This window comes from Ceratotherium simum, chromosome 15 (genome assembly GCF_057802395.1).
Source record: "Ceratotherium simum simum isolate JZ-2026a chromosome 15, ASM5780239v1, whole genome shotgun sequence".
NCBI classification, from domain to species: Eukaryota; Metazoa; Chordata; class Mammalia; order Perissodactyla; family Rhinocerotidae; genus Ceratotherium; species Ceratotherium simum.
The window spans coordinates 15908565-15930819 of NC_141914.1; the positions used below are offsets into that span (position 1 = coordinate 15908565).

The following is a 22255-nucleotide window of genomic DNA, read 5'->3' on the forward strand; positions in this document are numbered from 1 at the left end:
ACTAGTCCACTCTAGCCTGGTCTATATCCTAATTGGAAAAGGAGGCAAGCTCAGTTTTAACTCTGCTGACTTTTTTTTTTTTTTTTTTGATGAGGAAGATCAGCCCTGAGCTAACATCTATTGTCAATCCTCCTCTTTTTGCTGAGGAAGATTGGCCCTGGGCTAACATCCGTTCCCATCTTCCTCCACTTTATATGTGGGACGCCACCACAGCATGGCTGGACGAGCGGCGCATAGGTCTGCACCGGGGATCCGAACCTGTGAACCCTGGGCTGCTGAAGCTGAGCGCACAAACCCCATCATGATGCCACTGGGCCAGCCTCTCTGCTGCCTTTTTTAAACCAAGGGTTGCCTGTTTCAAATAATTTTCAAAACTCTGCAAACATAGAAATGTCTCCAATGACTCAAAACTGAGGCCATTCATACCTGCATACACCTGTCCTGACGGCTGCTGCCCACTCCTAATACTCCTCCCTGACTCCTCTTCTGCCACTCCCTTCTGACTACTATTTCTGTGCCTTGATACCCACATTGCCCTCACTCCCCATGAGCCATCGCTCACAGAGGGGTCCCTATCCCCACCCACTTCTAACGTGCCTCATGGAAGCCCTCAATCCACCATTGGTAAAGCCCTTACGGAAGCAATCACCTCTGGACCCCCTAGTCCATGAAGTTCCCCAGCTCTTTCCCACTGCTAACGCACTGTTCAACCTCTATCAGAACCCTGACGGGAGCCACGTTGGCTCAAGAAGGGGTCAAAGGAAGTCTCTCCCTCACTGGGACCAGCATGAGGACAAGTGTTATCAACACTCTCCAGTTGAACTTAGAATCCCTTGTCTCCCCACAAACAAGGAAACGAAGGTTGAAGTTACCAGGTTAGCCCACAGTTTATTTAACTTACAAAATTCCTGCACTATAATATGCAGCCTTTTGCTACTCAAAGTGTAATCTCTGGACCAGCATCATCTGGGAACTTATCAGAAATGCACGTCTGACCTCAGACCTATTCAATCAGAAACTGCATCTTAGCAAGATCCTCAGATGATTCGTATGTACAGTAAAATCTGACTCTAATAATCCTGTAAAACAACATTTCTATAGGAAAATGCATTCTGTGTCCTAAAAAATTAACTCCTCATGAGTTCAGGGCCAACTACACATAATTCTCTTTTATAAGCCCCTTTAGGAGCAAAAATGCTTTCAATTAAAATGTAGTGGCAGAGCAAACTTTCATGCCAAATTAATTCCACATTTTACATTTAAAACTTCATTCGTCGCTTAATTTTAGCTTTTCTACACATTTTATCTTTGTCCTATTTTCCTCATTCATTTCCTCATTTTTTATTTTATGTTGTCCTCTTTTATTGTATGTGTGATATAAATTGATAAATAACTTCTACTTATTTTGTGATGAGGATATGACAAAGCATAAGCCATCTAATAGCATCCTCAAAAATGTTCAGGCTCACTTTTGTAAAGAAGTCCCTTAAGATGCTCCAGCAACGTAAATTCCTACCCATTCCGAGTCAATCCTTAACTGGTACTTACGGCAGTCATGTCGCCTGCATGACTCGTCTCCTGTTTGTTTAATTCCCGAAGTCCATCCCCTTGCTCTCCCCCTGGCCCAATGATATTATTCAGATGCGCCTTGATAGCTGAATTCTGCAGTGTCAGCTCAGCAATTCGTGCCATGATGTCCTTTCTTTGTATTAATGCCTCCTTTGTTCTAAGCTGTTGCCCATCTCCCAGTATGGGGGGCTCGTCCAAGAATGTGGGGTTTCTTGAATGCTGAGCGTTTGGATGGGAACTGCAGAGGGGTTGGGAGAGGTTAACAAAAGGATCCTGGGTTTTGTTCTCCAAATCTTCTCCCATGTGAGAGACCCTCCACCTCTGGGTGAAGAGACGACTCTCATCACTTGAATTCTGAATGTCTGTGCCAGTAGGTAAGGTCTTCTTTTCCCAATTTTGTTCCTTCTCAATTATTTCCACAGTGGGAGGAATTCGTGGAGCAGGACGAGTTTGAACAGTCCTCCTCAATACTGGAGAGAAAATTAAAAAATAATAAACATGTATTATTTAGCCATAGATTGGCACTATAATCATCTCATTAGCTCATCATGGTAGTTAGAGAAGTGTGTCAGCAGAAGGGTTCGGCTTCTGAATGCCACTTCTAACAATCAAGTACAGAGACTCTTCTATTGCTTAAAGCATTATTGAGTATCCTTGTGAAAAACCACTTGCCAAGTTCACATTTTAACACATATATTAACTCATAACTGGGAATCTTGGGAGTGGAGGGGGTGCAAACACCTAATGTAAACTGAGGACAGTCAGGAAAGGCCTCTCAGAAGAAGTAAAATTTCAAAATGATTACATATGTGGCAAAAAGTAGAGCAAAGAACATCACCGGCAGAAGAAACAACACTATGTGAAGGCCAAAAAATAGGAAAGAGCCAAGAAGGGAGCCAGTCTAGCTGTAGCATAGCAACAAGGGGAGAACTGGGAAAAGATGAGATTGGAGAGGTGCTCAGGGGCCATTTATTGCAGAGCCTTTTAAGCCGTGTTAGGAATTTCATAATTTAATCCAAGAGCAATGACACCTGGAGAAGGTTTAGCAATGATTCAATTTACATTTCTTAAAAGGTGTAGGATAATTGGGAGGTCCAGGAATGGAAGGGGGGAGACCAGTAAGCAATTGTGGTAGTCCAGAAGAAAGATGATGGTAGCTTTGACTAAAGCATGTTGGCTACAGAGATGGAGAGAAGTAGATAAATTTGAGAAACGTTTTGGCAATAGAACTGAGAGTGATGACCTAGAAGTGGGGAGTGAGGGAAATACACAGATCAAGACAGCACGCACAACTGAGTAGATGGTGATGCTATTTACTGAGATGGAGAAGATAAGAACAGATCTGGGGGAAGGGAGGTTATTAGGAAGTCAGTTTTTAACATGCTGAGTTTAAGGTGCCTTATGATTCATCCATATATCCATCCAAGCAGATGGATACATGGGTTGGAAACTCAAGAGAGACATCTAGGCTAAGGTCGCAAACTGGAAGTCACTGGCTTATAGAAGGTATTGGAAGTCATGAGAATGAGTAAGATTATCTAGAGAGAAAGAACAGAGTGAGAAAAGAAACCAGTACCAAGATATGAAGAACTCAATAAGGTAAAGGAGGGGAAGCTAGCAAGCAGACTGAAATGGAGCAGCCAGAAAAGAAAAGAGAAATATTACAAAATACGGTATCATGGAAACAAAGAGGCAGGGTTAACTGTGGGTAACACTACTGTAAGACCTAGAAACCTAAGGACAGAAAAGTGTACACTGGACTTGGTAACATGTTGGCCAGTGGAGCCCTTAGCAAGAGTGCTTTAGGTAGAAAGACCTAACTGGGAGTGAACTGGGGGGACAGATGCTTCTAGTTAAGACTACAGACTGAGCACACATTTACCTCACCTCCTTTCACTGACAGCAAGGAAATATAAAAGTAAATAAATCCACATCAGTACAGATAATGCTCTGGAGAGAGGCATTAGCAAATTAGACAGTTCAACACATTTCTGGAAGACTGAAAGTGGATGAGAAATGTGTGACAGAATGAAATTGCGCAGAAGCCACAGTCTAGAATATGTATATATTATAAGGAAGCTACAGGTAAAGCCAGTCTTTCTGGGGGAATGGAAAAGGCTACAGGCTCAATGCTGACAGGTACAGAGAGAGAAACTGAGAAGCACGACTGAAAACTGGGGAATTAACTTGAAAGTTTGTCTTCTGTACAGTTATGTCAGTCAAGTTGTTGCTCACCACTTCCCCCACACATTCTTGAAAGCAAAAAACCAGGGTTGGGGAGAACAAATGTGGTAGCCCCAGTCGAATAGCTAGATCCCACCTGCCTTCTCTCAAAGGAAGCCTACAGTTAACATATGGTGCCCATAAACACAGAGCAACTGCTTGAGGCAAAGCCTACTGGGAAAACAGATCTAGACCCATCTACATCCCAGAAGAGAAAACTTATGCCAACCACGTATAATACTCAACCTAGTCATTTATTCTTAACTATGAATGGACAATAAAGGATCACCAGACATCCAAGGAAAACCAGCAGCACGAAAGAGAAAAGCCAGGATAGGTAAACAGAACAACAAGCTAAGAAGAAAAGAAAGAAATTTCAGGTACAGAACAAAATGTAACAAAATTCTAACTAGTATCCTCAGAAGAGAGTTTCTGGAAGATCTTGCATTCATAATAAGCAGCAATGAAAAAGGGACAATCAGATGGTAAGAAACAGCTCTTGCTCGGAAATTAAAAATATGATTGGTGAGGGGCTGGCCCGATGGCATAGTGGTTAGGGTTGCGTGCTCTGCTTCGGCGGCCCAGGGTTCGCAGGTTTGGATGCTGGGCACAGACCTATGCACCGCTCATCAAGCCACACTGTGGCAGCGTCCCACATACAAAATAGAGCAAGATTGGCACAAATGTTAGCTTAGAGACAATCTTCCTGAAAGAAAAAGAGAAAGATTGGCAATGGATGTTATCTCAGGGCCAGTCTTCCTCACTAAAAAAAAAAAAAAATGTGACTGGTGAAATAAAAAAGCGAAAAGGCAGGGCTGATTATAAAGTGAGAAAAATCTTCCAGAATACCAGAAAGAAGACACAAGGCCAAATACATGAGAAAATAATCCAGAAGGTCAATATATCATTTTCCCAAACTGCAGAAAGTCACACATCTTCAGACTGACAGGTCTCACTGGTGCCTCACAGTATGAGAAAAACGTTCTCATTGTGTCCATATTTAGACACAACTTGTGCAATTTAAGAATAAAAATGAAGGGGGGCCGGCCCGGTGGCGCAAGCGGTTAAGTGCGCATACTCTGCTTCTGCGGCCCGGGGTTCGCCAGTTCGGATCCCGGGCGCGTACTGACGCGCCGCTTGGTAAGCCATGCTGTGGCGGCGTCCCATATAAAGTAGAGGAAGATGGGCACGGATGTTAGCCCAGGGCCACTCTTCCTCAAGACAGAAGGGGAGGATTGGCATCGGATGTTAGCTCAGGGCTAGTCCTCCTCACAAAAAAAAAAAAAGAAGAGAAAAAAAAAAGAATAAAAATGAAGGGATCCTAAAAGCTTCCATGGAGAAAAAGTGGGTTCAAATATAAAGAAGTAAAAGACAGATGCGACGTCAGACATCAACAGCGACACAGGATACTAAAAAATCAATGGAATGATGCCTTTAATTTCTCAGGAAAAAGGACTATGGACCTAGAATTCTATATCTAGCCAAATTATCAACTAAGTGTAAGAGAAAAATGAGAATATTTTTAGATTTTCAAAAACTCAAAGTTTACCTCCTATACACCCTTTCTGACTATTTCTTTCAGAAAATTGAGGGAGAAATCCAAAAAAGAGTTAGAAATGGAATCTAGGAAACAGCAGATCCAACCCAGGTGTGTAACAATAACAAGCCCCAGGACGAGAGCTGTGCAGCAGGCCCCCGGAGCAATCAGGCGAGACAGGAGCAGGGGCGCCAGGGCTGTGGGAAGGTCTCTCTGGGATGAACGTGGATCCCACGTCATGGATAGCACGAGTAAAGGACATGAAGATATGGCGAAAGCACATTATTCTTTTGTCAACAAGATGGCGAAAGTAATCTGAAACTCCATGAAAAATAAAAACTGAACGAGAAAGTCACAGTACAAATATAGAGCAAACTAAGAGATTCTGAGCAACTGAGGAAGTGAAATAAGAATTCACCATGATCTTCGTACTAGGAACTTTTTCCTTTATGTGGCACAAGGATTGATAGTCAAAATGGACCCAAAAAGAAAATGAAATTGTTATTGGTTTTCAACTCTCAGCATCCATCTACAAACAAGACACAGAAGACACAACTGTGGTAATGGAACACTGTAAATGTTATTGAACTTGATCCTGTAAAAGGAAAGGTAGAGTTGACTGAAGGTGGGAGTGGGAACACAGGAGAAGTAGAAGGGAGGCAGGGAGAGGAGCTAGTATTCTCACTGTATGTAGTAGAAAGCCAAGAGATACTATCTGAAGTTAGTGAAGAAGAAATAGAAAGTACTTAAAGTCATATAATTAAGCAATACAAGAATTAAAAATAAAAATATAATCATCCAAATTAGACAGGAAAAGGAAGTAGGTGTTAATGTGAATTAAACCCTCTTCTTTAATAAGGGAGTCTATAATGATCATGTCAAGTTGATATTTCAAGGAAAGAGATGTAAAAATATTTTATATTAATTATGGAAAGCACCTCCAGATAAACAGAAATCAAACAGGGATAAAAATGATTGCCTCTTGGGGTGGCCTAGATGTAGGGGAGGAGGAGACTCTGATACGTGTTTTTTTTTAAATTACATGCAAATATGAATTAGAATTAACACTTTAAGTTAACGAGTGAATGGGAGATAAAACGAAACCAGCATATATACACTCCTCTTTCAAGAAGCGTGGCTATAAAGGAAAGTAGAAATCAATTAGTAGCTAAAGGAAAATATTTATGATGGGAAGTTCTAGAGCGACACTGCCCACTACGGTAGCCTCTGGCCACATGTGGCTATTCATATTCAAATTTAAATTAATTAAAATTAAATAAAATTTAAATTCAGTTCCCCAGTCATACTAGCCACATTTCAGGTGCTCAGCAGCCCCATGAGGCTAGCGGCTACCATACTGAATGGAGCAGGTATACAACATTTTCATCATCACAGAAAGTTTTATTGAATAGAGTTGTTCTAGAGCATAACTGAACACCCATGAAGGGCCCTATATATCTCCCATCTTTATCTGCATGGTTAATTTAACTAAACAACTCTTTACATGTGAGCATTCCAAACAAAATACTGAAAAATAAACCAATTCAGAATACATATTCAAAGGCAGTTCTATCTGAACACTGTACAAGAAACGTGCCGTGCTATTTTCAGTGCAGAACCTGCTGAAGATGCAAACAAAATGTGGTTTATAGCAGTCCCTGAATAATTTGCTTTAATGAATATTTAGTATATTTGCAATCAGAATAAAAATATTTATTGTAATTGTTTCTTTAAAAGAATGTTAAGCTATTTTAGTATTACCAATGAAAAACAATTTACAATATCTCAAAAGAGATCATTAGACAAGTGTTTTAATACCATACAAACATTTGAAAAATTACTTTAAGAAATGAAAATTTAACCTGAACAGAAATCATATTCCCTAAATCTAGCCAGAGTTAATAATACTGCTTAGCCCTCTAAAGAGGAAATAGCGAATCACAGAATTATAGAACTGGAGGGACATAAAGATAAAGGAAAACCCTCTCTTAGACATGGGACAACCAAAGTTCAGAGAAGGTAAGCATCTCAGCCCCATGCCTCACAGCCAGTCATCGGTGGGCAGGCCAAGACCCTTGCACTTCCGACCCTCAGCCAGCACTGTCTCCCTCCCCCACACAGATATGACTCTCTACATTTGCACTATAAATGCCCATATTTTATAATAGCAAGGATTTGTCATTTTCTTTAACCTCTTATGGCCTCTTCATGTCCTCTATTGGAAACATACATCAAAGTGCAGAAAATCTGACAAAATTTATATGTCTCAATGACAATAAAAGTTATTCTTCTGTTCCTCTATATAAGAATATAAACACTCTTTTTAAACAAATAAAAATTTAGGCAAATCAGGGCTGAATAATAATTTTCTAGAAACTTTGGAGGAGATTCTAAGGCAGTTTTTTGATTGAAGAACTCTTTTGAAACTGAAATGAAAGCTATAATGCCAGAAAAATGCACACTTTCCAAACAATGAAGCTGTCCCTGGAACTTCTGAAGACCATCCATGAACTCCAAGTTAAGAATCTGTGAGCTAAAGATTAACAATAAATTTTTTAATTTTATTCAAAACTCTATATATTTGCTGCAAAAGTAACTCTAAAGCTATTTTTAATTGTCCATCAATTTTCATTACAAAATTCCCTCACCTGACTGAGCTAAAAAGTTTTGATGAGAAAGAGGTTAATAACCAGATCTGACATACAAATTCCTTAAGGTCACAGTTTTCACCTTTCCTTGGTTAGACTTTCATTACTCTCTGGGCTGTAATCTCCTCTTGTTTCTTACCCCTTCCTATGCTTGTGGACCATAGCGACAAACAGGATTGCTCTTACTCTGCATTCTAACGCTGAGGACTTTGATCCTTCGATCTGAGTTTAACACTTTAATGAAACAGATACGTAATGAAATTCAGTGTCATATTTTACCATAGGTATAACACATATGATGTAAACCACCCAATCCTCCTTCAGCTTAAAGGTTACTTATGGTTATCAAGATCTTTTAAAATTCTGTTTATCAGGTAACAATGAACACAATACATTACATATACGAAGCATAAAAACCAATAGCCATATAACTTTAGAAGAAGCCGCTTACCATCCTGCAGAGGAGAGAATTCTGAGTTGCTCTTCTGCCTGGGTGGTGTTAACAACACAGCTGGCTCAAATATATGTGCTGGAAAATTGTTGGCCAAATTCACACTATCTGGCAGGTCTGGCACCTGAGGCAGTTTAACCGGCAAGTCTTCCTGTGGGAATTCAACCACTTCTTCCCCTCTGAACGTCAATGGCACGGAGACATTAGCATTTACAGTTGGACCCTCTAAGAAGATGAGAGGCTATTAATACTTAAGGGAACTATAGGCACATTTCAGGTATTTATACTTAAATGCATTTCCGCAGAGGGCAAGATCACGTGGCCTTGAGAGACTTCACCTTCTAGGCCATATCCTCCTTCAGCAGTAACTCACAGGCAGGCTCTAGTGGGGCCAGCACTGCGAAGAAAGAGGCTGTTTTTGAGAAAAGTGCTGAGGTCCCCCAGCTCTTGCGACCTGTCCTAGCCATTGAGATTATCAATGTCAAATTTCAGTCAGCCACTTCTTAGAACCCTTCCTAAGAAAACACCTCAACACATAAAACCCTTTCCACTCAGAGACACTCATCAAAGTATCACTCAGAAGTAAAAAACATGAAAAAGCCTAAATATCCTATTCAGCCTATGGCATATGATGACACATGAGGTGAAGAAAGCTTTTCAAAACATCACCACAAATGAACGAAAGTTATGAATTTCTAAAACTCAGTATTTTTTTTCTTTCCAAGACCATCTCTTCTCCTCCTGAGCCTGAAGCACTGTTATTAAAAGTATTGGCACTACATAAAAAAAGACAAGATCGTGCCATTTGCAACAACACGGATGGACCTTGAGGGTATTATGCGAAGTGAAATACATCAGACAAAGACAAATACCTTATGATCTCACTCATATATGGAAGATAAACAAACACATGGATAAGGAGAACACGTTAATGGTTACCAGAGGAGAACGGGGTCTAGGTTGGAAGTGGGAGACGTTGTGAAAAGTGACCAAATTCTGAATATATTTTGAAGGCAACCAGTGGGATTTGCTGATGCGTTGGATGTGGGGTGAAGACATGAGAGAAGAAGAGTCATGTGCCATGTGCAACAACGTGGTGCGGTATAAAGAGGCGCGTATGTATGGTGACGGATAAAACTAGACTGTTGGTGGTGAACACGATGTAGCCTATACAGAAACCGAAATATAATAATATACACCCGAAATTTACACGTTATAAGTCAATATGACCTCAATAAAATTAAAATTAAAAAAAAAAGTATTGGCACTAAATTCCCACCCGCCTAGGAAGTTAGCTCTGCTACTTTCTATTTATGTGACTTTGCTAAGTTACCCACCCTCTCTAAGCCTTAGTTTCCTCATCTGAAAAATGGGGATAACAACACCACCTACCTCGTAAGACTAGTATGAGGATTAAGTGAGATAATACATGTCAAACACATAAAAAGTATCTAGCATAGAGCAAGTATCCAATAAATATTATCTGGAAATAGCAGTGGCAATCATAGTAGTGACGATGCCATATGTGCATAAACGGCCAATAACTCCTTATAAGTTTACAGTTCTGTTTGTTTACTCTATGAGTATTTTAATACCAGTCTGGGATAATAAGACCACACTCACCTGGACTGTCTATAATTCTTCTACTCGTGGCTCCCTTTTCTGATGCCTGACTCTCTTTGTTGAAATTTATTACAGGACAGTTCTTAATGGCATGTGAAAGTGATATAAGCTGCTCATCTGTTGTGACCATGTACTGCTGAAGTCTCGCCTAGAGAAAAAATAATGAAATAACATCATTGGCATATCAGGCAGCAAATCGTCACCTAGATTTGTATAAGTTTATCATTACCTTAAATACACTAAGAATTTCAGACTTTCATTCAAATACTAAAACAATGCCTTCATAAGAATACATAATCATAAATATTTTAAAAGTCCCATGATAGAGGAATAGTTAAATAAATCGTGGAATATTATTAATTAATAAATACACTGCAATGACAGTAAGAATTAACCTTTTTATAGGGCTTTCTACTTACAAATCCTCTTTTTATAGATAATATCAACTGACTCTCAAGCTATCCCAAGAGACAGCTACATCAGGTGGAGGAAACTCAAAAGAATATTACACAGGCATTTAAAGTGATACAAATGAGCACTATAAAAATTTATGGTAATATGTATAAAATAACATTAAGAGAAAAATATATATATATATATTATACACACACAGAGACACATGTATCTCCAAGATGTACAAACATTTGATAAAAATTAGAGGTGGTTAGAAGACAGAAATATTATTAGTAGGACTACTGAATGAAGTATACTAAACATTTTTATATCAGCCCAAATTTTTTCCCAAGTTCCACATTTGTATATCCAATGGCCTACTCAACATCTCCATCTAGAACTCACATAGGCTTCTCAAACTTAAAATGCACAAAACCAAATGTTTCTCTTTAACATCCTCACCTCATCAATAACAACTCTATCCCTCGAATTGCTCAGTCCAAAACTTGGGAATCACCCTTGACTCTTCTTCTCTCACATCTTCTCCTTCACCCCATATCCAACCCATCAGCAAATCCCAGTGGTAGCCTTCAAAATATATTCAGAATTTGGTCACTTTTCACAACCTCTCCCACATCCAACCTAGACCAAGCTGCCATGTCTCACCTGAATTACTCCAATAACTCCTCTCTGTAATACTCTGCATCTGTGTTTGGCCACCTAGAGTCTAGTCCTATACTGCTCCCAAACTAGGCTGAGGCACCTTGGGGTACCACAGTGAACTCACAGGGGCCCCACACAACATTTTAAATTTTCAAGGGAAACACTGATGCTCAACATCTGTCAGCTTGAGGCAGCTCACAGATTCAACACTAGATCGAGATACATTCTTTTTGATGATGTCATATCTTCACGAAGCTCGGTTTTCAGTAGTTGCTATGCTAAAAAGCAATACTGCATAAAATTATTGTGGAATAGGAAATCATACCGATGGTGTCCAATATGATTCCAAGCTTTGAGAAGCTATACAGTGCCCAACAGGTACACATATTCCACTAGTATAACTGTGGTTATTTAATCATGAATAAAAGTATGACTTTTTAATCAATTTACACATTATTTTTTTCAAACAGCACCTAAGTTTTCAGACATAAATAATTATTAAGTTGTTTGAACCTAACTACTTAATAAATGGAACTGTTGGGTATTTCTTTGGGTCTAGGAGTATCTTGAAACGCTAAAGACACCATGAACAGAGAAAGGGCGGTGATCTCTGATCTAGTCTCAACATGGCAGCCCAGAGTGATCCTCTTAAAAAATCAGATGACGTCTCTTCTCTACTCAGCACCGTCCAGTGGTTCCCCAACTCACTCAGCATAAAAGCCCAAGCCCTGACCCAGCCTGCAACGTCCCACGTGATCTGGCTTATCTGCTCTTATCTCCCAGTACTCTCCCTTTCCCACACTCCACTCCAGCCACACTGGTCTCCTTGGTTTTGACCTCAACACCACCCTCCCACCTCAAGATCTTAGCACTTCCTGTTCCTCTGCCTAGGCTGTTCTTCTCTCAGCTATCTGCATGCTTGTCCCCTCACCTCCTTTAGGCCTTTGCTCAAATGTTACCTCCTCAGACAGGCACGGCCCATCGCATTTACAACTTCCCACCCTAGACACTCCCTATGCCTCTTACCTGCTTTACTTTTCTTTATAGTACATATCACCATCACCATCTAACTTACTTTATACTTCACTTGTTTTTTTAGGATTTATTTAGAATATAAGCTCCATGAAAGCAAAGATTTCATTTTTGTTCACGACTGTATTTCCTGCACCTGGAACAGTGCCAGGCCCACAGTAGGGACTCAATAAAGATTGTTGAACAAATTAGTACATTTTAAAACTGCCCATCTTCCCAGGAGAATTGAAAACATATGTTCATGCAAATACTTGTACACACATGTTCATAGCAGCATCATTCATTCATAATATACAAAAAGTGGAAACAACTCAAATGTCCATCAACTGATGAACGGATAAGCAAAATGTGGTATATCCATATAATGGAATATTACTGGGTAATAATGAGGAATGAGTACTGATACAACAGGGATAAACCTTAAAACATTATGCTAAGTGAGAGAAGTCAGACACAAAAGACCACATATTGCACGATTCCATTCACATGAAATATCCAGATTAGGCAAATCTATAAAAACATAGAGTAGAATTGTGGTTGCCAGGGGCTGGGGGGCGAGAGAATGGAGAGTGAGTGCTAATGAGTATGGGGTTCCTCTTTGGGGTGATGAAAATGTTGTGGAATTAGATAATGGTGCTGGTGCACAACTCTGTGAATATACTAAAAACCATTGGATTGTACACCTTAAAAGGGTGAGTTAAATGGTATATGAACTATATATATCAATTAAAAAATTGCATATATTATATCTAAGGTCCATTGACACAACACAACTTGTCTACTAACTATTGCTTATCTAGTCTCTTTTGGCTGATAAATAAAAGTAACAATAACCACCAGTTAAGAACAAAAAGATGAATAAAACCATCTTTGCCCTCAAGCAGCTTATAGTCTAGATGGCAGGTGCACATGTATGTGTAACACAATTTGGTAAATGCCACGAGAGCAATATCCAGAGGGTATCAAAAGTGCACAAAGGCAGAATACTTACTGCAGCATGGAGGCAATAAAGTTTTCTAGAAGAAATAATGTATGAGTCTTTAAAAAAAAAAAAAAGGAGCAACTAGCCAGACAAGTGGCAGAGGTCTTATCTTATAAAGACACTGTAAATAAATGTAAATTGCATATGACTACAGGAGGGTTCCTCAAAGGGTATCCTCTGTTCTTCTGAAATTAAAAGTGGCTATCATAACACTCATTTCACATTTTGGATAAATTGCTAAAATATTGGTAGTTATCATTTAAATGTAGATTCTGTCTTCCCCACTAAAGAGTATGTTCCTAAAGACAGTTAAGTAGACTTACTCCACATACTATTTGTGTCCAAGCTTCGACTACAGGACCTCCAATATAAAAAATGTTCAATAAAAGCTACCATTAATGATAATAAAGATGTGATAAGCAATCACATCAGCACAACTAAACCAAAGGCAACTAGAAGTGGATCTCATACAGTCCTACAGATGTTTTATACCACTAAACACAGAAACATTTGGGATCTCTTCTGAGTACCTGGGTAGCAGTATTTTCTTCTCTAAGAAGAAGAATTTCAGCTGTCAGAGCATCGATGAGCTCTCGATGATCACCTAACACTTGTTCCAGTTGCTGCCTCGTCTCTACTTCTTTACGCAGTTGGAGCTCACTCTACAAAAAAATATCAGGCAAGCTCCCATCAATAGCATCACAGGTTGAAAACTAAAGTTTCTACTCAAAGCTGTCGAAAAAGATAATACTTACAAAGTATATATTATGTGACAGTAAGGAGAATTAAATATTTTTATTAAAAGGTTTATATTTCATTAAAATGTGCTGCTTTATCTGCCCCCCTTCTTTAAATAGAACACAATCAACAGAACACTATATAGAATTAAATAACCATAATTTTTGTAGAAGAAAGCGCAGGGAAGAACATATACATACTGCTTGACTATATGCAGACTGTCTCTAGAAGGATACACTGGTGTCTGGTAACAATAGTGGGCTAAAAGGAGGCAAACATGTTAAATGGAAGTTAGGGTGGGAATTAGATTTTTCCTTGTACACCCTTCTGTATCTTTGAATTTCATGCCATGTGAATGTATCACCAATTCAAAAATTAAGTTTGTTAAAATAAAATTAAAAATAAATGATAACAGGTTCAAGTGGTTTAGCTTTGTAAAGCAAGTGATTAGCTAAAAAGTACCTGCCTGTAAGCCTGTAACACTTTCAGAGAGCCAGAAGCACACCCCTGGAGATTCCTAACTTATGAGTGGAAGAATATTAATACTTTCATAAGTCTGGCAGTACAATAAATTTTTCACTAAAAAGCAATTTTAGGAAGCCAGCTCCAGAGAAATTGAAACATCAGAATTAAGGTAGTAAATCAACTTATTTTTTAAAGATTTTATTTATTTAATTTTTCCCCCCAAAGCCCCAGTAGATAGTTGTATGTCATAGCTGCACATCCTTCTAGTTGCTGTATGTGGGACTCGGCCTCAGGATGGACGGAGAAGTGGTGCCTCGATGCGCACCCAGGATCCGAACCCGGGCCACCAGCATTGCAGCGCGCACACTTAACCACCAAGCCACAGGGCCGGCCATCAACTTATTTTTTAATAATAAAATTTCCTTAAACATTTTTTGTCATATTTAACAAATTTAAATACAAAAATAACAGTTTAAATAGATTTTTTTAAAGATGAGATACATAGTTAATTCTTATTCCACAGCATTCTCAGGACTGATTACTATTCACAAATGAATTAAAGAACCAATTCTTGTTTGTTTTATAAGTTATTTTCACAACAATAAAATATCTCCCACTTCAGACACTGAAGCAAAGCCCATTATCAGTCGTACAGAAAACACGAAGAATTTTCCTAATCTACGTCTACAGATCATAGGCATTCCACTCTCCAAACTGAACTAAAGTGGGAATAGAATGCAGAGAAAGGCAGTGGAATGAAGACACATTTCGTAGTTCTAATTAACCTATAATGCCAAACAGTAATATTAAGTATTAACACAAGATATAATTTTATTTATAGCACATTTACCTTACTAACTATATTTTACTAAAGCTCATATTAAAATTGACATCACTTATCTGATGTTATCTGTATCGGGATGGAGAGCGAAATTAAGAGGATAAATCCTTACTGCAGACGATCTAAAAGCGAGGTATTTTAAACAAAGCTATTCAAATTTGACTATACGTTGGAGGTCGCAATAGATTAAGTGTAGAGGGAAAAAGCCCACACGTTTCCACCAGCACTGGGAAGAGGAGACTCTGAGACCCTCACCTCTTACCTCTTTAAGGTACCGAACCAGGCGACAGAGGGAGCTCACCAGCGACAGAGTAAAGCCTGTGAGGCCCTGACTGCTCCGCGGCCCCTTGACCTCGCGGCCTGTCCACCGCTCGTATTCTTCCACCTCGTGCTCCACTTCATGGATCATGTGCTTGAGGACTTCCAGGCTGGGGTTACCGCTACTGGCTAGGTCTGCGGAGGCTGTGCTGGCTGATGACGTGTTTTTCTTCTGCTTGGAAGGAGCATGCAAATCTGGTTTTCTTTTCACTGATAATGACAGAAGTCATTCTATTTTAAGACCAGGAAAAATTATGCTAGAAAAACCTTTCACTGTTGTTCACAATTTCTAAAAGGTTTTTATAGAAGTTATCACCATTTTCTCATTAAAAACTCTATGGAGTTTAAACCAGGTTTATACTGTCTATAACGAATGTACTAGAACCATCTTTCTACAGGCTATCATGGGAAAAAGGAGGCATTTCTTAGCTACCATTCAACAAACTCTTACTTAGTTGGAGCCAACTGGATGAGTTTAAGGGAAAAAACATTTATTAAGAGACTAAGATAGCTGTATCAAGTTACACGTTTAATAATTCATCTTTGTCGATGAAAGGAATGAACCTTTATTAAACAGCTGCTTTTGCTTCCTTGGGTTCAGCACTTGTCCCGCAGCACAGCTCGAGTCTAGAGTCTCAGCTGCTTCTTCAGGCTGAAGCCTGGTGTGGATTCTCTTGACAGCATTGGTAGCATTCAGAGCGGCTAAAAGGAAGATTTCCAAAAGTATTTCAAGTGAACAAAAAAAAATTTTCAAGCATTTCAATTGACAGATCGATCAATATATTACTCAATTAGGCTAAGACAGGCAAAACTCAAATAACATTCCTTTAAAAATTAGGGTGTTTAACTGTATGATCTCACTCATATGTGGAATATAAACCAACACATGGACAGAGAAAACTGCATTGTGGTTACCAGGGGCAATGGGGGTGGGGGGTGGGCACAAGGGGTGAAGGGAGTCATATATATGGTGATGGACAAACACAAATGTACAACCCAAAATTTCACAATGTTAAAAACTATTAAAATATCAATTAAAAAAATAAATTAAAAAAAATTAGTGTGTTTAAGAAAGAACATAATAAAGCAAGCTACTACTCTGTGAGAAATAATACAGCATCAGAACAAACCTTTTTGTTCCCCTAGTGGAGGGGCAGATGATGGGGTTCCTGGAGGGGTTGTTATTTGTGACTGTGTTGTTATTTTCTGCTGAATATCAGCCCACAGTTTATTAATTAACTCAGAATTATCTTCCTTTAGTTGGTGGAGAAACCTATAAATTGTGTGACAACAAGCTATATTAGAATTAATGTGCTTTCATTTAAACTGTTCAAGTGCTTACCTGTTTGATTGGAAGGAATTTTTAATAATTCATAATCAAAGAAAAAATATGTTTTGCTTTAACTTATAAGACAGACAGCTAAAATGCCAGTCTCTTAGTAATAGAAGGAATCATTCCATCTCCCTCCCAGTTTCCCAGCCATGTTGGCTCCTAAAGCAGGAGGGTTTTGCCCTTTCTGAAGTTCTGTGGTGTGGGCTCCATCCTCCTCTCTCTTTCTCTAGAGAAAGGACATGGCTTGGTCCCTTCTGGTTTCTCTCCCCCTGAGCCTATCCTCAGAGCCCAGCCTCTGCTCACCACTGAAGCCAAGTGACTGGAACACGCTCTGCCCCTGTGTGTCGGGAGCAGAGAGACGGAGTGAGAAGAGCTGCAGCATAGGGCGTTAGAGAACTAAGCCTTTTGCTGTAACCATCTTTATCACTGATAAAGCTGATATTTTAATCTTCAAAATTGTCTGATTGCTTTGTCTATTTCTTAATTTCACTGAGACTTAACAGAGGTAGGGAGTCAAAAAGTGGAAACAACCCAAATGTCCACCAGCTGATGAATGGATAAGTAAAATGTATAATACACATGGTACTATAAAATAATATGACAAAGTCGACATCCAAAATATCAATCACATCAATAAATATTACAATCTTCACCAATTAAAAGAAAAAGATTTTCAAATTGGCCAACAAGGCAAGACCCAACTCTATGTTGAATACAAGAGACACATCTAGTATAAAATAATTAAGAAAGGCTCTGAGGGGTCGGCTCCATGGCACAGTGGTTAGGTTCGCACGTTCCGCTTTGGCAGCCTGGGGTTCACCAGTTCGGATCCTGGGTGCAGACCTACTCACCACTCATCAAGCCATGCTGAGATGGCGTCCCACATAGAAGAGCTACAACTCTACAACTATGATACACAACTATGTACTGGGGCTTTGGGAAGAAAAAAAGGAAAAAAAAAAAGAGGAAGATTGGCAACAGATGTTAGCGCAGGGCCAATCTTCCTGAAAAAAAAAAGGCTCTGAATAAAAGGATGAGCAAAGATGAACAAGACGATTAGAAACAAGAAGAAAGAAGAGCTTTCATTCCTGAGATCAAACAAAGTGGAACTGAAGCCAAAAGGCATTAAATGTGACGAAGGACACTTTATAATGCTAAAAGCCATAATTCACAATGAAGATATAATACTTATGGATCTCCATGTACCAAAATACACAACAGTCACCTTCATAAGGATGGAGGTATTTGACTCCAAATAGAAATAAATATAGTGAAACAGCAAATGCAAAGAAAAATAGATAGAAACACACTAATAGTAAGAGACTTTAATAGACTACTCTCATTATAAGATAGTGGCAAAAAATAACTAAGGATACAGAAGAAGTAAACAACAATCGATGAAGTAGATCTTACAGATATACACATAGAATTTTATACCTTGTTAATAGAGAATATACCTTCTTCTCAAGCACAAACACGGAACATTCACAAAAATCTGATTGTATATTAGGCCACAAAGAAAACATCATTAAGTTCCACAAGTAGAAATATCGCAAACCACACTCTGAGCACAATGTAATAAAACTAGAAATAACAAAACAAAAAACAAAGAGGATTTTCTATCTGGAAACTTAAAAAAAAAACCTTCTATTAAATAATTCTTAGGTAAAAGAGAAAATACAAACTGAAATTACCTAATTTCTAAAAAACAAAACATTACATGTTGAAATGTATGGTACACATTTAAAGCAGTAATCAGAGGAAAACTGAGAACCTTAAACATGTTTATCAATTAAAAATGAAAGAATGAAAATAAATGTATTAAATTCCCAAATCAAAAAGCTAGAAAAAACAAAGTAAACCAAAAGAAAGCACAAGGAAGGAAATATGGCAAAAATTGATGAGGAAGAAATCAGAAAAATAATAGTTCTAATTAATAAGTCAAAATCTAGGTTCTTTGAAAATTTAACAAAATAGACAAACCACTAGCCAACCTAATTTTAAAACGGGGGGAGGACCAAAAGAAATGACGAGGGGGAGACAAGCACTGAAAGACAAGACACTTTTTAGAAGTATAGAGATCACTTGTACACCTCTATGGAAATATACTGATAAACCTAGATGAAATGGATAATTTCCTAAAAACATATAATTTACCAAAATTGCCCTGAGTAGAAATAGAAAGCTTAAATAATCCAAACTCCATAGAAGAAATAAAGTTATTGTGGCACTTCCCCACAAAAAAGCACCAGGCTCAAATAGTTTCACAGAGGAATTCTATCAAACCTTCGAAGACTAGACGGTCCCAATACTACACAAATTGTTCCAGGACTTAATTAGAAAACCTTCCAAATGCTTCTTACAAAATCAAGTGTAACACTGTTACCTCAATCTGATATATTATATTTAAAAAATTATAGACAATATCACATAAATATTAATGCAAGACTACTAAATAAAATATTAACAAACAACATTCAACACCACAATAATGAAAATAATACACCATGGCCAAGTGGAATTTATTTCAGGAATGAAAGGATAGTTCAGTATTAGGAAATCCATAATATAATGCACCATATTAATAGATCTAAGCAGGAAACTCACATGATTATCTCTATAGAATTTGAAAAGTCTTTGACAAAATTCAATACTCATTTCTGATAAAAATAAACACTCAAGAAAATAGGGATTGAAAGATATTTCCTTAGCATTATTTAAAAAAAAATTAAAAAAGACCTCAGTACTGAAGTCAGCACCTTACTTAAGAGGAAACAATAGAGTCATTTTCACAGATCAGGACTAACACAAGGATGCCCACTCTTTCCACTATTATTTAACACTGTCTTATAGGTACTACAATTTACAAAAGAAACCAACTAGAGGTAATAAGACTTAGAAAACAAATAAAACTATGTCTATTTGCAGAAGACATGATAGAATACCTGGAAAATTCTAGAAAATCAATGCTAAAACTAACTCAACCAAGATTCAATAAGGTAGCAGGATATCAATAACACACAAATCATTAGCTTTCATAAAGACAAACAACTAGTTAGAAGGTATAATGAAAGAGAAAACCCCACATAAAAGAGTAACAAAAAAACATAAAATACTTAGGAATAAATTTAACAGAAATGAGCAAAACCTGTATGAGGAAACCATTAAAATACTCTTTAAAAACAAAAAAGTAGACTTTAACAAATGGAAAACCCTACTTCGTTCTTGGATAGTAAAACTCAACATAATAAAGATGTCAGTTCTCTCTAGTTAATTTATTAATGTAACAAAAATACTAATAAGCTTTTCTTTGAAGCTAGATAAGTTGAAACTAAAGTTCATATGGAAAAATAAACATGTAAGAATCATTAAGAAAACTCTGAAGAAAAAAGGCTATGAAAGAAGTCTATTAAAACACTATAAACTCTCTCTAATTAAAACAATGTTGTATTGGAGCACGACTAGAGAAACAAGGCCAGTGGACTAGAATAGAAAGTCCAGAAATAGATCCAAGTACACCTGGTAACTTACATACACAGGCAGCACCTCAAATCAGTGGAGCAAGGGCAACCTTTTTAATAAGTGGTGTTGGGGCAATTGAACAGCCACTTAGGAAAAGATACAAATTGGATCCTACCTCGTACTATACACCAAAATAAACTCTAAATGGATCATAGAACTAAATATAAAAAATAAAACCACACAAGTAATAAAAGAAAACATGAGGGGCTGGCCCCGTGGCGTAGAGGTTAAGTGCGCACGCTCCGCTGCTGGCGACCCCAGTTCGGATCCCAGGCGCACACCGACGCACTGCTTGTCAGGCCATGCTGTGGCGGTGTCCCACATAAAGTGGAGGAAGATGGGCACGGATGTTAGCTCAGGGCCAGTCTTCCTCAGCAAAAAGAGGAGGATTGGCATGGATGTTAGCTCAGGGCTGATCTTCCTCACACAAAAAAAAAAAAGAAGAAGAAGAAAACATGAGTGAATTCCTCTAAAACCAGTTTTAGGAAAGAATTTGAGAGTGTGATTCAAGACCTACATGCACAAAAATGAATGATTCAAACTATATAATGGATTCAAACTACACATTTTTTTTAAATCTTTTGCTTGGTAAAAAAGGCCATAGTAAATTGAAAAGACAACAAACTGGGAGAAAATATAACATATTACACAGATAAAAGACTGATATCCTTAATATGTACAGAACACTCAAAAATTAAGAACAAAAGGACCAAAACCCTAAAAAAATGGATAAAAGACATGAACAGACAATTCATTGTAATGTCCCTTAAATATATGAAAAGATTTTCAATTTCACTCAGACGAGAAATGCAAAGTAAAACTATACTGAGATAACATTTCTCACCTATGAAATCAGCAAAAATAAAAGTCTGACAACATACTCTGGTGCAGGCAATCTCATATATTGCCAGCAGGAGTGAAAAATACTACAACCCTCATAAAGGAGAATTCATCCATTTTTAAACAAAATTACATAGCATTCACCTTTCAACTCAAAAATCCTACTTCTGGCAATTTATCCTAAATACAAAATACATACTTCCAATAATACAAAATACATATGTGCAGGTTATTCACTGTAGCATTTTTGTAATTGAAAAATATTGGAAACAACTTAAATGCTCATATATACGGTGTTGGGAAAACTGGATAAACAGGTGCAAAAGAATGAAATTGGACCCCTATCTTACACCATTCACAAAAATTAACTCAAACTAGATTAAAGACTTAAACATAAGACCTGAAATGTAAAACTCCTAGAAGAAAATATAGGGGAAAAGCTCCTTGACATTAGTCTTGGAAACAATTTTTTGGATCTGACAACAAAAGCACAAGCAACAAAAGCAAAAATAAGTAAGTGGGACTACATCAAACTAAAAAGCTTCTGCACAGCAAAAGAAATGGTGAACAAAATGAAAAAGCAACCTATGGAATGGGAGAAAATATTTGCAAATCATATATCTGATGAGGGGTTAATACCCAAAATATATAAAGAACTCATACAACTCAATAGCAAAAAACAATCCAATAAAAAAATGGGCAGAAGAACTAACATTTTTCCAATGAAGACATGCAAATAAATAGCCAACAGGTTCATGAAAAGGTGCTCAACATCACTAATCATCAGGGAAATACAAATCAAAACCACAACGAAATATCACCTCATACTTGTTAGAACGACTGTCATCAAAAAGAGAAGAGATAAATGCTAGCGAGGATGTGGAGAAAAGGGAACACTTGTGCACTGTTGATAGGAATGCAAATTTGGTGCAGCCAGTATGGAAAACAGTGTGGAGGTTCCTCAAAAAATTAAAAATAGAACTACCATATGATCCAACAATCTCCCTTCTGGGTATATATCCAAAGGAAATGAAAACAGGATCTCAAAGAGATATCTATGCTCCCATGTTCATGGCA

The 22255-nt window shown here is 38.0% G+C and overlaps 1 protein-coding gene across 6 annotated transcripts in view; it reads right to left on the reverse strand.

Annotated features, from left to right (window-relative positions):
* The window catches only part of SPICE1 (spindle and centriole associated protein 1), a 54053-nt gene that overhangs the window by 6301 nt on the left and 25497 nt on the right, over window positions 1–22255 (reverse strand). For 5 of the 6 annotated variants that reach the window (XM_087439601.1, XM_087439603.1, XM_004436574.3 and 2 more), the window contains exons 8-14: window positions 16614–16756; window positions 16048–16185; window positions 15428–15693; window positions 13652–13783; window positions 10052–10199; window positions 8429–8653; window positions 1549–2039 (exon numbers count right to left, since the gene is read on the reverse strand). In XM_087439601.1, the coding sequence (XP_087295727.1) occupies window positions 1549–2039; window positions 8429–8653; window positions 10052–10199; window positions 13652–13783; window positions 15428–15693; window positions 16048–16185; window positions 16614–16756 (1543 nt within the window). The remainder of the gene's footprint in view (window positions 1–1548; window positions 2040–8428; window positions 8654–10051; window positions 10200–13651; window positions 13784–15427; window positions 15694–16047; window positions 16186–16613; window positions 16757–22255) is intronic. The other variant, XM_087439602.1, reaches the window with a different exon arrangement.